This window comes from Dendrobates tinctorius, unplaced genomic scaffold (assembly GCF_039654945.1).
Source record: "Dendrobates tinctorius isolate UK_male_01 unplaced genomic scaffold, ASM3965494v1 ptg000097l, whole genome shotgun sequence".
NCBI classification, from domain to species: domain Eukaryota; kingdom Metazoa; phylum Chordata; class Amphibia; order Anura; family Dendrobatidae; genus Dendrobates; species Dendrobates tinctorius.
This window is the reverse complement of record NW_027361765.1, coordinates 19407317-19424542: the sequence shown is the minus strand read 5'-3', so window position 1 is coordinate 19424542 and position 17226 is coordinate 19407317. Positions and strand designations below refer to the sequence as shown.

At 40.1% G+C, this 17226-nt stretch overlaps 1 protein-coding gene and 1 long non-coding RNA gene across 4 annotated transcripts in view; one reads left to right on the top strand and one right to left on the bottom strand.

The window, feature by feature from the left end:
• Positions 1 to 210: 210 nt before the first annotated feature.
• LOC141098933 (uncharacterized) overlaps positions 211 to 17226 on the top strand; it is a 71545-nt gene continuing 54529 nt past the window's right edge. Inside the window, exons 1-2 of the long non-coding RNA XR_012234390.1 lie at positions 211 to 347; positions 716 to 850. This is a non-coding gene — a long non-coding RNA (uncharacterized lncRNA). The remainder of the gene's footprint in view (positions 348 to 715; positions 851 to 17226) is intronic.
• Positions 10723 to 17226, bottom strand: part of THSD4 (thrombospondin type 1 domain containing 4) — a 1135048-nt gene continuing 1128544 nt past the window's right edge. For all 3 annotated transcript variants that reach the window (XM_073586946.1, XM_073586947.1, XM_073586948.1), the window contains one exon: positions 10723 to 11831. In XM_073586946.1, the coding sequence (XP_073443047.1) occupies positions 11689 to 11831 (143 nt within the window). In that variant the 3' untranslated portion in view covers positions 10723 to 11688. The remainder of the gene's footprint in view (positions 11832 to 17226) is intronic.

Sequence of the window (17226 nt, the reverse complement as noted above, 5' to 3'; positions counted from 1 at the left end):
AAATATCTGAATCTATTTTTTACCCATTAAAAAGCTTTACACATGTGGGAATGCCATAAGTATATTGACATAATAAGTCATGACACCAGGTAATTTTTATTGCACAATAGATGCCTTAAAAAACAAAACCCAAAAAGCAATTGTGGAATTCTGTGTTTTCACCATTTCACAACACTTGGATTTTTTTCCCCTTTTTTTCAGTCCATTGTGCTAGAATGAATAGTCCATCATTTCAACTTGTGCCGCAAAGAACAAGCCTTACTTCAGCTAGTTGAAGAAAAGGGAAAAAAAAAGTTCTGGTTCTTTGAAGAAGGGGAAGATAAAACCAAATGAAAATTGCTGCAACGGTAAGGGGTTAAAACTTGGACATTCAATTAGCAGCAATGCCAGCAGTCCCTGACTATTGAACCATTAGTTCATTAAACCATAGAATTTATAGCTGGATATAAAATGACATCAAGGATATGCTAAAAAAAAAAAAGTAATTGGATAATTATGTGTTTGAGCAAAGTTACAATTTAATTTAATTATGTCCTGCATGAGTAGAGAAGTTGCCAATGCGTTCTTATTAATAATTCCACCTGGCCTCTGACAGACACACAGCTGATAAGACTTTTTTTTAAGTTCTTGTGATTTTTTTAGACCAAAACAATATGCAGAAGGTTATTTGTTCCGCATTGTTAAAGCTGTTGTATTTTTACATCCCAATTTGCAGATTTCAGAAGCACTGCCAATCAATAACCCTGGCATATTACATCAAAGATTAAATGCTTCAACATGCAGGTCAATGTGTTATGGCTCTAAGTGCCCAGGAGCACATTTATCATTTATGAACCTAAGTCTATCACAGGTTTGTAACATCATTTTATAAATAAATTGAGCATGCCTTCATACGTATTCTAAGGTGTTCATGCCGCCAAATGACAGAAGAGATAACGTACAAATTAAATAACATGACAATGTGTCATGGGAGAGTAATGCGTTCGTTATCCTACCTCATTGGTAATTATATAGCAGTTCTGTAATCATTATAAGTCATATATTAGTCTATTGCCAACTTTCACCAGTGCATTGCTCACATGGCGTCAGTGATGTGGTATTCTCATCTTAAGGGTAGTTTCAAAAGAACAAATAAAAAGTCAATCAGCATTTTATCCATAAAAGTGCCGATTTTTTCACACTTGTAGTCTGTACACAATACGTTTTTTACAGCAGCAGCTAGTATTAATTTACAAGACCATCATCAGTTTTCTAAACTATAGAATTGTATCAGTAAAAATCGGATGCTATGCTTTAGCTTCGTATGGCATCTGATTTCTTTTTGATACAGGAAAGATGTATATCTTTGTACCGTGTTAGCCAGTAGATATAAAAATATTCAGAATTGAGAGTCCTCAGTGGTTGATACCTTTTAATGGCTAACTGAAAAGATGGTAACACATTGCAAGCTTTCGAGACTACTCAGGTCTCTTCATCAGGCATAGACTAATACAAAATCTGAAGAGTCACATGTTTATGCACAATACAACATAAATAAATACAATAAATACAATAAAACATCCAGACTCCGTATCTATGCACTGGTCCAATATTTATGTTTCTCCCTCTCCCATATTGATAGTTCTGCTTCACGTCACTTGTCTTATCCATTGCATTTTTTCTGTGTTGTATTGTGCATAAATATGTGACTCTTCAGATTTTGTATTAGTCTAGCCTGAAGAAGAGACCTGAGTAGTCTCGAAAGCTTGCAATGTGTTACAATCTTTTCAGTTAGCCATTAAAAGGTATCAACCACTGAGGACTCTCAATTCTGAATAGATTTCTTTTTGTGCATTCATTTGATTTATGGAAGAAACTCATGCTTGCTGCAATTTTTTTCACACACAGATTTGGTAGATGAAAAAAAATTGCTCATCTGGACTACCCCATTGAATAACATTAGTCCAAGTGCTGTCCGTTTATTCCATGAACAGCACTCGGACAGAAAATACGGTTGTGTGAATAAGCCCTAAAGTGAACGGTCAATGATAAAAATGGGTAGCTGGTCTGCTGGCAAGATGTTAAAGCGCCAGAGAGGCATTTTTTTATTTCAGCGCTGGAGTGCAGTTACTATTCGAAGTTCTCTGAACCTAGTATTATACTTACCGCTACCTTCAGCTCTTCCCTGTGCTGCTCGGCACCCCAATTTGTCACCACAGACAGACCAGAAGTCAGAGGTAACGGTCACAAGCTCTCAATGCAAGTCTGAGAGCATTACATTGAGTTGTGACCTCTGGCTCACTCTAGCAAACACTGGAGTGTTCTGGCAGGTCACAAACTGCTGGAGATAGACCAGAACAACCCGGATTAAAGATGAACGTGGCGGTTGATAAGTATAAGACTAGGTGCACGGAACATAGACTAAGGCTGGTGTCACACTAGCATATGGCATCCGATGCGAGAGCCAATGACCCTCGGCTCTTCTGCAAGTGGAAGCTGAGCATCAATGCTACTGTGCTCTGACTCTCTCGCACAGAGAGGATGGAAGCATAGCTATGGAGGAGGTGGAGAAAGTAATTTCTTTATCTCCTCCATTTCCGGGGTCGGCGTATATGACGCTGCCTTCGGATGATATCCGAGTGCTGACATTATAGAGCCGTGATGGCATGTACTAACACAGCATTGTGAATATTGGTATTTTAAATGGTCACTTTGAATGCTCACTGAGTTAGTGAGGTAGCATGGTTCTTACTTGGTGACCAATATGTAATGATCTCTACTCCTTTTTGCCTACCCTTTTATGCTGCATGATCTGAATGATTATATAATAGGCCTCATGCAACGGCTAGTATTGTGTGTATGCACTAAGCACTTATGTGGAGACAGTGAATGATGATCTATTGAACGCAATGTGGAGCCTAAGTTCTCCATGCGGGGGTAAAAAGCTCAAATGTATGCACAAAGCACTTTTCTAAGACCCAATGCTAATAACCCTTGATTACATTTATTATTGGAGGTTGTTTTAGTCTTGGAGGTCCAAATTTGTGAGTGTGACAGCAATAATATCTTGCTTTAATGAGAGTTCTAGTAAGGCACCTAAGTGGTTCATACGGTAACCATTTGAAAATATGTCATACTATTGAAAAGAGGCCTTATACCAAATACATAGGCAGGAAGATCCTGTGGGTATTTTTATATCTATGTCTGTGCGTTTTTTGTGTTTTTTTTTTGTTTTGATTTTGTCACAAGGGTGATGTTTGTCATTGTCTAATTTTAAAGCTTTTTGATTAAAGTTATATTTTGTCCATTTGCTTATTTGGATTCATATTGGTGGATATACAATCCTGCTATTTAATGTGAGGTCTTGTGGTTATTACTGTATGAAGAGCAGCTAGCATTTCCAAGGTGGCACAAAAAGCACCCAGAAAAGTAGTGGATATTATTTTGTCGAAGTGTATCTGTTGCTATGTACACACTTCTGGGTTAGAGGTAGGAGGATGAATAATACAGATATATACAGGTGCTTCTCACAAACTTAGAATATCATTAAAAAGTTAATTTACATCAGTTCATCAATACAAAAAGTGAAACTCATATATTATATAGTCATTACAAATAGAGTGATCTATTTCAAGTGTTTTATTTCTGTTAATGTTGATGATTATGGCTTACAGCCAATGAAAACCCAAATGTCATTATATCAGTTAATTAGAATACTTTATAACACCAGCCTGAAAAATGATTTTAAAATCCAAATTGTTGGTCTACTGAAATGTATGGTCAGTAAATGCACTCATTACTTGGTAGGGGCTCTTTTTGCATCAATTACTGCATCAATGTGGCGTGGCATGGAAGCGATCAGCCTGTGGCACTGCTGAGGTGTTATGGAAGCCGAGGTTGCTTTGATAGCAGCCTTCAGCTCGTCTGAATTGTTGGATCTGGTGTCTCTCATCTTCCTCTTGACAATAACCCATAGATTCTATGGGGTTAAGGTCAGGTGAGTTTGCTGGCCAATCAAACACAATGATACTGTTGTTTTTAAACCAGGTATTGGTACTTTTAAACAGTGTGGACAGGTGCCAAGTCCTGCTGGAGAATGAAATTTCCATTTTCCAAAAAGCTTGTCGGCAGAAGGAAGCATGAAGTGCTCTAAAATTCCCTGGTAGATGGCTGTGCTGACTTTGGTCTTGATAAAGCAGTGAACCTACACCAGCAGATGACATGGCTCCCCAAACCATCACTGATTGTGGAAACTTCACACAAGACCTCAAGCAGCTTGGTTTGTGTACCTCTCCACTCTTCCTCCAGACTCTGGGACCTTGATTTCCAAATGAAATGCAAAATTTACTTTCATCTGAAAACAACACCTTGGACCACTGAGCAACAGTCCAGTTCTTTTTCTCCTTGGCCCAGGTAAGACGCTCCTGGTGTTGCCTATTGTTCATGAGTGGCTTGATACAAGCAATTTGACACTTGTAGTCCATGTCCTGGATACATCTCTGTGTGGTGGCTCTTTGAAGCAATGACTCCAGCAGCAGTCCACTCCTTATGAATCCCCCATATATTTTTGAATGGCCTTTTCTTAACAATCCTTTCTAAGCTGGAGTTATCCCAGTTGCTTGTTCACCTTTTTCTACCACACATTTTCCTTCCACTCATCTTTCCATTAATATACTTGGATACAACACACTGTGAACAGCCGGCGTCTTTAGCAATCACCTTTTGTGGCTTACCCTCCTTGTAGGAGTGTCAATGACTGCCTTCTGGACATCTGTCAAGTTAGCAGTCTTCCTCATGATTATAGAGCCTACTGAAACAGACTAAGGGACCTATTTAAATGCTTAGGAAGCCTTTGCAGGTGTTTTTTGTTAATTATTCTAATTTACTGAGATAATGACTTTTGGGTTTTCATTAGCTGTAAGCCATAATCATCAACATTAGCAGAAATAAACACTTGAAATAGATCACTGTGTTTGTAACGACTCTATATAATATGAGTTTCATTCTTTGTATTGAAGAACTGAAATTAACTTTTTGATGATATTCGAATTTTGTCAGAATCACCTGCATATCAGAATCTGCTGTAATCGTCTCAACCATCACCAAAAAGAACCTTGCTCATTGCTCCTGTGCTTATGAAATGCCTTAAATTTGGCATAATAAAAACACCATGCAATGTATTTCTATGGAGTTGTATTAAATAGAAGGCATACTTACAGTTTGCAACAGATACATTATTGCAAACATAAAAACTCTGACAATGATGGGATTTCTTGAATCATTGCAACAGCATGCAATATTTAAGAGATTAAAATTGCAAACAATATTATAAGGAATTTATACAATATGACAATGTGATCTTAATGTTGTTTTTTACTTACTTCGTTAAATCGCATGTGAATCAAAACAAATTATTTATCTGGCTGAACACAATCCAGTACTGGTTTTCAGGCTAAAATGTTTGTTATGCAACATTTTCAAGTATTACCTAGTAGAAAAAAAAAACGGCTGGCATAGTTTAATTTTTAGTAGTACAGTTTTGTTTTTTTTATTATAGAATACGTAAATTAACTAGTGTATTTTTTAATTATCCTAGCCATAGATTCTCAAATCGAATAAATGTAAACTTTATCACTCAAATGGTCCCATGTTCCAGAATTGATCATTTGCGATGCATTCTGAAAATAAAAAGTTATTGAATGCAGGAAAAGTGTCAAGAATTTTTGGCTATGAATTTAATTCACAAACAACCTAACTGCTGTAACTGCAAGACTGACAGATGCCCAGCGCTCTCATGTACAGTGTGAACTCTAGCTGAGCGGCTAGCTAAAGCCTGAATTTTCCATTGTGGCTGCATAAACTATTATGAGAAGTATTAATTGCTTCTCCGTGTTGATTTAGTTCCCGCTGTTCCTGTTTAGTGGACTTGCAGGGTAGGCCTAAAATATATGTATACCTGTGGTTACAACTGGCTTTATGAAATGATTTCTGCAATACAATTGAATACATCTCTCTATGCTCCAAAGAAATTGAGGTTTCACACTTGAAACCGTATAAAGACCCAAACAATTTCTGTTTATACCTCTCTTGCGAAACTTCCTCTGTGATCTAGAGCCACTAATGCACCTTGGATCCTGCAGAACTTGGCCATCATGTATTATAGGAATGGTCATTTTTTAAAAAATGTACTTTTTATACAGTGCAACTTTTTACTTGAATAATTAACTCTTTTGTAACTCTGTACATGACTGTAGTACACACTAAGGGCCTGATTAAATAAGACTGTCATTATCCACACCAGTCTTAAGGAAAGAGGCCACTGACGTAAGATGTGCCCAATTCATCAAGAGTGGCATGCCAATTAATTAATTAGAAAGCATCTTACAAGTGCCGTGCACAATCTGCAGAAATGTACTCCCGTCTTTTCATGAATTTATGGATGGGGTTAGTGAATCCTAAATCTGCCCATGCCAGGCTGAGACCGGGATAAAGTGGCAAAAGTTTCAAGATTTTTGTTTACCTTCCAACTTACATTTTGCAATGTTTGAAGGCGTTTATGCAAGAAAACTGGTGTAAACACCTTCATGAATTGGGGCCTATGTGTACAATACAAACTAGATGTGAACATAGCCTTATAAGAGAACTGTCTGTAGGTTTCTACATAATGGGGGTAGTGGTATGGCTTTTTGTAGAGCTCCGATCTGCCAGTCATTAGAAATCTAGTGCAGATGCCATATGCAAATCAAGGTGGTTGTCTATGCACTTTAATGAAGCCGTTCAAGCGCACTTCTAGCCTGATTTACATAATGGCTTATATGCTAGATTTAGAAGTGCCTAAACATTAGCATAATTATTTTGATGCTGCCAGTCTCCATTTAAGCAGCCATCAATAAAAACATAGTTTAGGAAAGACTTCTGGTCATGACTGACACAATCATCAAACAAACTCATATTTTTTTTTAATTTGAGCTAGCCAATTCAGCTTGTCTTCAATGAAAAAGTCCATAGTATTTTAGGTAAACTTTATGTTTTTGACTTCTGCATAAATCGTTATAGGTCCAGAAACAGAAAATGAGTTAATTCTTCTCTTTTTCATTACGTATGACATGACGTGATTAAATCGAGGATGTCAATCCAGTAGTAAGTGGTTTATTCGTCAACAAGTTTCAAAGCATACAGCTTCTTCATCAGGACAAACCCTATGAGTAAGCTGTATGCTTTGAAACGTGTAAACCACCTACTACTGGATTGGCATCCTCCATTCTTTCATAGCAGCGCAGAACAACCCATCCACTCATTCTTTTAATGCATGTATTCCCTCGTGGGTCTGCAGCAGCTTTAACCCCTTAACGACTGCCAATACGCCTTTTAACGTTCGGTAGTTAAGGGTACTTAAACCACAGCGCCGTTAATTAATGGTGCTGTGGAAAAAGTGTATAGTGCCCTACAGAGGCAGATTTTCTCTGGGGTCTCAGCTGCCGGGGTTAGCCGAGACCACAGAGAACATGATTTGGGTCAGTTTTTACCGACCCCGCTTTTGCGATCGACGTTATTAACTGTATAACAGTGACCGCAAAAAATAAGCTGCCATTTTGCATTTACTTTCTCTCTCCTCTGATGTGATTGCACATCAGAGGAGAGAAAAATAGGGTCCCCGATCCCCCCCCGGTATCTCCCGGTGGTCCTCTGGCAATCCTGCAACCTCCGGTGGGCGCTGCCATCTTCTTCAAGAAAGAAAATGGTGGGCACATGCGCAGTGAGCCCGCCGAGTCTGCCGGCCAGCAGATTCATTCATTCAAAGTACATTTTGATCACTGTGATAAACCCTATCACAGTGATCAAAATAAAAAAAAAGTTAATAACACACACCCCCTTTATCACCCCCCCTTAGTTAGGGAAATATAATGAAATAAAGAAAATATATTTATTTTCATTTTTCCATTAGGGCTAGGGTTAGAATTAGAGTTAGGGTTGGAATTAGGGTTAGAATTAAGGTTAGGGTTAGAATTAGGGTGAGGGTTGGAATTAAGGTTAGAGATTAAGATTAGGGTTAGGGTTTGGATTAGGGTTGGGGTCAGGGTTTGGATTAGGGGTGTGTTGGGGTTAGGGTTGGAGCTAGAATTGAGGGGGTTTCTACTATTTAGGCACATCATGGGTCTCCAAACATGACATGGTGCTCCCTCTCTTCTGAGCCCAGACGTGTGCCCAAACAGTGGTTTAACCCAACATATGGGGCATCATCGTACTCAGGACAAATTGCACACCAACTTTGGGGGCCTAATTTCTCCTGTTACCCTTGGGAAAATAAAAAATTGGGGGCTAAAAAAATCACTTTTGCCGAAAAAAATGATTTTTTATTTTCATAGCTCTGTGTTATAAACTTCTGTGAAGCCCTTGGGGGTTCAAAGTTCTCACCACACATCTAGATAAACTCCATGGGGGGGTCTAGTTTCCAAAATGGGGTTACTTGTGGGGGGTTTCTACTGTTTAGGCACATCAGGGGCTCTCTAAGCACAACATGATGCCCGCAGAACATTCCATCAAAGTCTGCATTCCAAAATGATGCTCCTTCCCTTCCGAGCTCTCCCATGTGCCCAAACAGTGGTTCCCCCCCACATATGGGGTATCAGAATACTCAGGACAAATTGCACAACAACTCTTGTGGTCCAATTTCTCTTGTTAGCCTTGTAAAATAAAAAATAGCGGGCTAAAAAATCATTTTTGAGGAAAAAAAATATTTTTTATTTTCACGGCTCTGCGTTATAAACGTCTGTGAAGCACTTGGGGTTCAAAGTGCTCACCACACATCTAGATAAGTTCCTTAAGGGGTCTAGTTTCCAAAATGGTGTCACTTGTAGGGGGTTTTCACTATTTAGGCACATCAGGGGCTCTCCAAATGCAACATGGCATCCAGTCTCAATTCCAGCCAATTCTGCATTGAAAAAGTCTAACGGCGCTCCTTCCGTTCCAAGCTCTGCTGTGTGCCCAAACAGTGGTTTACCCCCACATATGGGGTATCGGCGCATTCATGAGAAATTTTACAACAAATTTTGTGGTTCATTTTTCTTTTTACACTTGTGAAAATAGAAAAAATTGGTTCTGAAGTAAAATGTTTGTAAAAAAGTTAAATGTTATTTTTTTTTCCTTTCACATTGCTTCAATTCCTGTGAAGCACGTAAAGGGTTAAAAACTTCTTGAATGTGGTTTTGAGCACCTTTAGGGGTGCTGTTTTTAGAATGGTGTCACTTTTGGGTATTTTCTGTCATATTGACCTCTCAAAGTGACTTCAAATGTGATGTGGTCCCTAAAAAAAATGGTTTGTAAATTTTGTTGTAAAAATGAGACATCGCTGGTCAACTTTTAACCCTTATAATTTCCTAACAAAAAAAAATTTTGGTTCCAAAATTGTGCTGATGTAAAGCAGACATATGGGAAATGCTATTTATTAAGTATTTTTTGTGACATATCTCTATGATTTAAGGGCATAAAAATTAAAAGTTTTAAAATTGCAAAATTTTAAGAATTTTCGCCATATTTCCGTTTTTTTATAAGTAAACTCAAGTATCGAACAAATTTTACCACTAACATGAAGTAAAATATGTCCTGAAAAAACATTCTCAGAATCAGTGGGATAAGTTAAGGCGCTCCAGAGTTATAACCTCTTAAAATGACAGTGGTCAGAATTGTAAAAATTGGCCTGGTCATTAAGCTGCAAATTGGCTCCATCACTAAAGGGGGCTTCTCACATAGCGCTATTGCTAGCAATATCGCTAAAGCGTCACCGATTTTGTGATGCAGCAGCGATATTGCTAGCGATATCGCTACATGTGACACTTACCTCTGACCGGCTCCCCCGCTGGCTATCGCTGATCGTGCGAGAACGTCCTGGGCCGTTTCTCGTCGGTGGCTTCCTGCTGGGACCGATGAGCGACGCGTGGACGCGGGCGGAGGACGTCATCATTGCCGCGTCTGACAGGTAAGTAACGACCGCTGCTGCATCGCTGCTGAGATCTGCCTGTTTGGCAGCTCACTAGTGACCATTTAGCGATGCACCAGTGATCCTGACCAGGTCGTATCGTTGTCGGGATCGCTGGTGCATCGCTAAATGTAACGGGGCCCTAAGGGGTTAAGTGATTGTGTGCACACAACCACATCAGGTGAGCACATTTTTTACATTTCTATTTATATTGCTACCCTGATAAGACCCTATTTGCAGTTTTCTCTTCTTTCAGCTTTTTCCTTCTTGTATCATGTGATTAAAAACAGACTAGCTGAATCCTTCTAAGCTCTATGCAGAACAAGAAGCCTCCTCTTAAACTCCTGACCCAGCTGCTGCCCCTTCCTCTTACCTCTCTTCAATGTTTTCTTTTGTCAGTGACATAGAATTGTAGTTCTAATGATGACTCGTGCAGACTTCCTCTTTCTATATAGAGCTTAGAAGGATTCAGCTAGTCTGTTTTTAATCAAATGATGTCATAGACCTAATGGAAAAGAGAAGAATGAACTGGGTAGAAAGGCAAAATAAGCAATTGTAAGTACACAGTGCTATATAATATGATGGCTATAAAATATTAAGATGATAAATTGTTGGAGGGAAATCTTTTTGTTTTAAAATCCCTTATTGCTACGTTAAAAAAATTTGAGTTCCTGCTACTTTAGCAGAAGTTGCATATGACAGAGCACATGTAAGCTGAGAAGGAATGGAAAGTTGTCAGATTTTTCAAAAAATGAATGTAAATGTGATACTTATAAAATAGGTTTATACAATAGTTACAATACACTTAAAAACAGCAGCTTCTAAGATACAAACAGTGTCCCATGATGTAATCTGGAGAAATTACAGGGTGTACAGCGAGAAAAAAAATCTTTAGAGGTGTATAAAAAAAAAGGTTATCCGTCTTTATCACATACTGTTATTAAATTTCTACAGAAGTCCCAGTTTCAGTGCCAGACCCACATCCCAAAGCTCCACTTCTGGTTTCAGCTCAATACAGCAGAAAGCTTCATGTATCTGCACATGAAGGGGGCTGACTGATGGGCTCATTTCAGTATATTACCCAATCCCCTTTTTAGGGTGTCAGTTTAGCTATTAACATGAGCCATTCAACCAGCCCCCTTTCATATACAACACTGGAGGAATATTGGTGGACATTTACTAATCACAATATATGAGTAAGTAGCATGTTTTACTTTTTTAGCTGTACAACCCCTTTAAGACATTTCCCAATGAACCAACATATTTATAATCCAAAATATTGCGTCGTGCTAAAAAGAAAGACTGCAGCATTTCCGTTTTATATATAAAATCATTATTTACAAGATTGTTATTCCAACATCCCAATCTAATTAAACTACAACAATTTCTTGATTATTTACAAGACACAACATACCCACAATTATTCCAAGTAAAAAAATAGATGCCAAATCTGTGCCATCTTTATTTGGCTCTTCTAAATGGTGAAGAATGGGTATTGTTCCAACAGTGTGCACAAAGTCAAGTTCAAAATAGTGTGAAAAATTCTCAGCTCAGATTATTTAAAAAAAAGTCAAACATTCCTATAAAAGTTGTGACCATTTAAAGAGCTTTGTCGCTGGTACTGAAGTCTCACATGGCATAAAATGAGAAGTTTTTACTAAACCAGAGGCTCGCAAGTCAGTTGTCACTGTTTTGCTGTTGCCTCTCGTCTTGCATAGAACGTTCAGTAGTTGTTATCTTCGTCCCATGAATCCTGATTGCCTACTAGCCGCTTTCACACAGGAGGCACAACAAGCAGTCTTGTAATAGGCATATACACAAAGCCTGGCCTGTACCACCACATTGCAGTTGTAGTATTTGTCTTTGCATTGCTCATCTGTTGATAAGAAAAATAGACAAAATTAACTTAAGTAGTTGTGCAAGATGTAAATGTTATTTTGAAATGTACTTTTAGAGTTAACAAGTATTATAAATACATTATAACAATATAAAAGACCCTTTCATACCATGTTTGGGAGCTACACCGTAGGGATACACTTAAAAAAATACACTAAAATACCTAAACTGTGATGTACCTACTAGTAGAGATGGGTGAACCAAAACAGTAAAGTTCGGAGTCCGTACAAAATGCCTACTGCTCGGGCACGGACACCGAACATGGACTTCACCAGGAAGTCCATGTTACTGTTCGAGTTTGGCTGCCCGAACACTGCATGCTTGTCGCGCTGTCATGTCCTTGTGCTTCTGATCGGTGGGGAAATCATCCCCACCTGTCATAGATCCGCAGTTCTCACGCTGTCAAAAGACAGCGTGAGCGGTCAGCTGTAATCGGAGGAATAATATTTACCTACGATCACTAATGTCAACTGATGGGACAACTGCTCCCATCATCTGACACCTGCTGCCGCTAGTAATAGTGAGAGCAGGGGCGGCGGATAGGACTATTCATTAGCCACTCCTGCACTGTAAATAAATATTTTTTTTTAAAAACTGCGTGGGTTCCACTGTATTTTTGCTAACCAGCCAGACAAAACTCACAGCTGGGGGCTGCAACCCTCAGCTGTCAGCTTCAGCAAGGCTAGTCAAGAATAGAGGGGTGTCCACGCTGTTTTTTTACATTATTTAAATAAATCATTTAAAAAAACAGCATTGGGTCCCCCCATTTTTAAAACCAACCTTGCTAAAGCAGACAGCTGGGGGCTGGTATTCTCAGGCTGGTAAGGGGCCATGGATATTGCCCCCCAGCCTAAAAATAGCAGCCTGCAGCTGCCCAAAAAAGGCACATCTATTAGTTGTGCCAATTCTGGTACTTTGCCCAGCTCTTCCCACTTGCCATGTAGCGGTAGCAAGTGGGGTTGATGTCACTTTGGTATTGTCAGGTGACATCAAGCCCATGGATTAGTAATGGAGAAGCCTATCCATTACTATTCCTATAGTTGTATGATAAATAAAGGTACAGCAAGATTAAAGTCCTTTATTTGAAATAAGACTAAACACAGTTTTCCATTTTAATTTAAATGGACAATTCCAGCGAAGCCCTCGTTCTCCTGTAATAAAAGTAAAATAAAAAATAACAATTTACCATACCTGTCTGCTGTTCTGTCCCACGCCCTAATCCATGTCTGGGGGATAAACAGTTTTCAACATGGACGGTGCCAAGATGTGACTATCCATGCTGAAAACCACTGGTGACTGAGCAGCTGCAAGCGCAGCTTCAGAGACCAGTGGTGACGTCATCAAGATTACCTCCAGTCCGTGAGACTCCGTTCCCAGCCAGGCTGAAATGCCGTGACCTCAGTGACATCACCGCTAGCACCGTGAGAGTGCAATTTATCATGCCAAATTGTTTCCTGAGTGCCAAGTTTTTTCGACAATAGATACGACGGGCAGGACACCCTACTTGGGCACCATTAACTGTTTATCATATGAGTGTCATGTTTTTTGTCTTGTTAGGATGGGATCAGTAGTCCCAACAGCTGACACCAGTGACCGGAGATAAAATTTATACCTTCGATCACAGCTGAGTGCTCACGCTGTATTTTGACAGTGTGGTAACTGCGACTCTCTGACTGGTGGGGATGATTTCCCCGCCGATCAGAAGCGGTGTTTGCCCGCTGTCATGCACATTACAGTTCAGCAAACGCAAATACTGGATGTTTGGGCCCCCACATTCAAGTGAGTAGGGTCTGGGTTCGGGTCAAAGTACTGTTCTGGTACCTGAACCCAAACTTTTTGTAACTGTTCGGCCGAACCCGCCAGACCTGAACATCCACCCATCTCTACCTACTAAAGATGACTGACGTGCTTGGATAAGGTGTTATCAGAGCATGCTCAAGTGCTAACTGAATATATTCGGAGTGCTCGAAAAATATGTTCTAGAACCCGCAGTTGCATGTCTCGTGGCTGTTCGACAGCTGCAACACATGCTGGGCTTGTCTAACAGCCACGAGACATGCAGGCGCAGGGACTTGAACATATTATTCAAGCACACCAAAGATACTCGGTTAGCCCACATCTTATCCGAGAATGTTCGCTAATCACTAGTAACTACACATGTAAGCTGCTTTAGTCACATAGAGTGACTGCAGACTTTTCTCCTCAGCCGTCTAATATTAAAATAAGCGTGAGCACTACAGATGAGCGACTTTGCCATTTTTACGGTTGAGTCGGGTTTCATGAAACCCGACTTTCTCAAAAGTCGGGTCGAATAAAATCGGCTGACTATAGGGAAAAGTCAGAGGCCAACTGAAACACAAAACCCAATGCAAGTCAATGGGGAAGCAAAGTCGGCAGGGAGTGGAGGACAGTAAACACACCTACAGTGCCCATTTCAATGCCAAAAACATCAATTCTTATTACTGAAGCTTGTCAACCTTAATTTACTTCATAATAATAGTTACGCATTGAAAACTGGGGGTTATTTGGCTAAAGTTGTGGGGGGGTAGGGCTGACTCCAGGTTTTCGTGTGCCCTGGGCCAAAGAGTGTCAGTGCGCCCCTTTAACACATACCACAACTCATGATGCTCCAATACGGCACAGAAATATAGGTATAGTACAATGACAGATACTTCACTGCTTACATGACATGACTGATCTATTTAAATTGTACAATAGCTCAAAAAAAGGACAGTATATTACTCCATACAGTATTATGGCCACCACATTGTGCGCCATACAGAATAATGAGCCCCATATATTTCTCCATACAGAATAATTGGCCACATATAATGTTCCATACAGTATATCATGAGCTCCACATAATGCTACAGTATATGATGGCCTCCATGGACGATGCTCCAGTGTGTTATGGGCCCAAATAGTGCTCCGCATATAATGGGCTCCATTTCTAATGCTCCAGTGTATAATGGGCTCTGTAAATGCTGCTCCAGTGTCTGATGTCCCTAATCTGGAAAGCTCCAGTATATGATGGGTCTCATGGATGATGCTCCAGTGTCTTATGGGCCCTAATAATGCTCCACATATAATGGGCCCCATTTCTTATGCTCCAGTGTACCATGTGCCCCATAGATGCTGTTCCAGTGTCTGATCTGCCCCATTTAGACTGCTCCAGTATATGATGGGCCTCATGGATGATGCTCCAGTGTCAGATGTCCCCCATTTTGAATGTTTCAGAATATGATGGGCCCCATTTTTAATTAACCCAGGCATGGTATGTGAAAAAAGATCCATGGAGTAATCTGAAGTGTGTGCTGCCGCATCCTTCACTTTTGGTGTGGGTGAAGGACACAAGGAAAGTGATTGCTCCTGACCAGAAGCCCGCACTTACGACTCAGTGCTTGCATTTTTTTTAAACTTCAGAAGAGGAGGCGATAGAGCTGGAGGCTGTTTCAGCAATGTAAGCCAAAAACAGTTCCTGATGCTCTGGCTTTAAAAGCAGTCTACCTACTCCCAGAAAATGGAGCATTACAGGCCTTACAGAGCTACACCATGACGCAGGCTCAACAGCTCCTGCCTTAGTTGCTATTGCGTTTTTGGCACTACCAGCAGATGCACCACCACCATCAGTACCAGGTGGCCCCCCACACCCACGTCCACGTCCTCTTCTACCATACTTCCTCACGTTTTAGAAAATTGACCCAAAATACCAACAGATATATGGTACTGTATCAGAAGTGTACAGCTCTATACAGTCTATGGATAACAGTAAATCACCGTATATATTTCATGAGTCATACACAGACACAGGCTCATTATGGATTACCCAATTAAATAAAAAGGTGAAAAAGGGTACAGGATCACCAGATACAAGGTATATATAGTATAGTGTAAACATTCTGAATCTCTGTATACATTTCAGGAGGCAGACGCAAACGCTCTCAGGCCCAGTATGGATTACAAGAATATGAAAAAATGTAAATGGGTAATGTAACACAAGCGTACAGCTCTATACAGTGTTGGCCAAATTTGAAATCTCGGTATATATTTCCGGAGTCACCCTCAGACGCTCACTCAGTCTGGGTTTGACCATAATAAAAAATGTTGTAAAAAAGGTACTGGATAACAAGATATCAAGTATATATTGTAGGGTACAATTGAAATCTCAGTATACATAGTCCCATAGTCACTCTCAGACGCTTACTCAGTATGGATTTGACGGTAATACTAAATGTCGAACAAAGGTACTGTATAACAAGATACAAGCTGTATTGAGTATAGGGTAAAAATTGGTATCTCTGATTCACCGTATATATAGAAGGCATAAACCACACGCGCTCACTCACAATGGATGATACCGTAATACAAAATTTTGAACAAAGGTACTGTATCAGCACATACCAGGTGTATCCAGTCTAGGGGTAATTTTAAATTTCCGTCTATACTTCCGGAGTCAGACACAGACACTCACAGGCTCAGCATGTATTACACCACAATTTAACAAGTAGAAAAAGGGAAAGGTAGTCGAAGCGTACAACAGTATACAGTGTTGTGGTACTTTTAAATCTTCGTATATATTTCAATATCAGAAAGCCAGTCCAGACTCTCCACTACTGGAAACTACATGGATACAAGTACAGACGGAAATTCGAATGTTATCAGAAATTTGGGAATTACTCATTGTGGGAAAACCTCCCGGTAGATGTTGCAGAGGCGATGCAGACCCTCAATTACTGTGTCTGTGGAGACTGTGAAAATGTTTCTTTGTGAAGAAAGGATTGCTTTATTGCAGTAGCGTGGATCACATCACCGTTACTCGTCTCCATCAAACTGTGATCACAGGGAGAGATGTAGACATGGTCCTCACTGCTTATCATGATGTATCTGGTCATTTTGGAGAGCAAAAGACAGAAGCCACAGACCGTAGGTGATTCTATTGGATTGGCATGAGAGGAGACATTGAAAAATGGTGGCAGGAATGTCACACGTCTGTGACTATCACAACTGTGAAAGGTGAGCATAAAGCACCACTGCATCTGCTTGTAAGTTGAAATCCATTACAAATGGTAGCCATTGATCATCTGAAGGTAGAGGCCAGCAGGAAAGGCCATAGCTACATCTTACCCATCATCTATTAATAAACCAAATTTCTAGTGGCCGTCCCTGTGAAGGATTTAACTGCCGAGACTACACAGCGGTGGAGCAGGGAGAGGTAAGTATTGCAACTTGCAAGTGCTCTGGCCATGACCAAGCAAGGGTGCACACTCGTGGTTGACGGTACTGGCACAGGGCCCCTCATAGTACGCTGGTGTGTCTGACAGCGAGTGGGCCCCCCTACCGTCATAGACACTGTATTGTACTATGAGGGGCCCTGT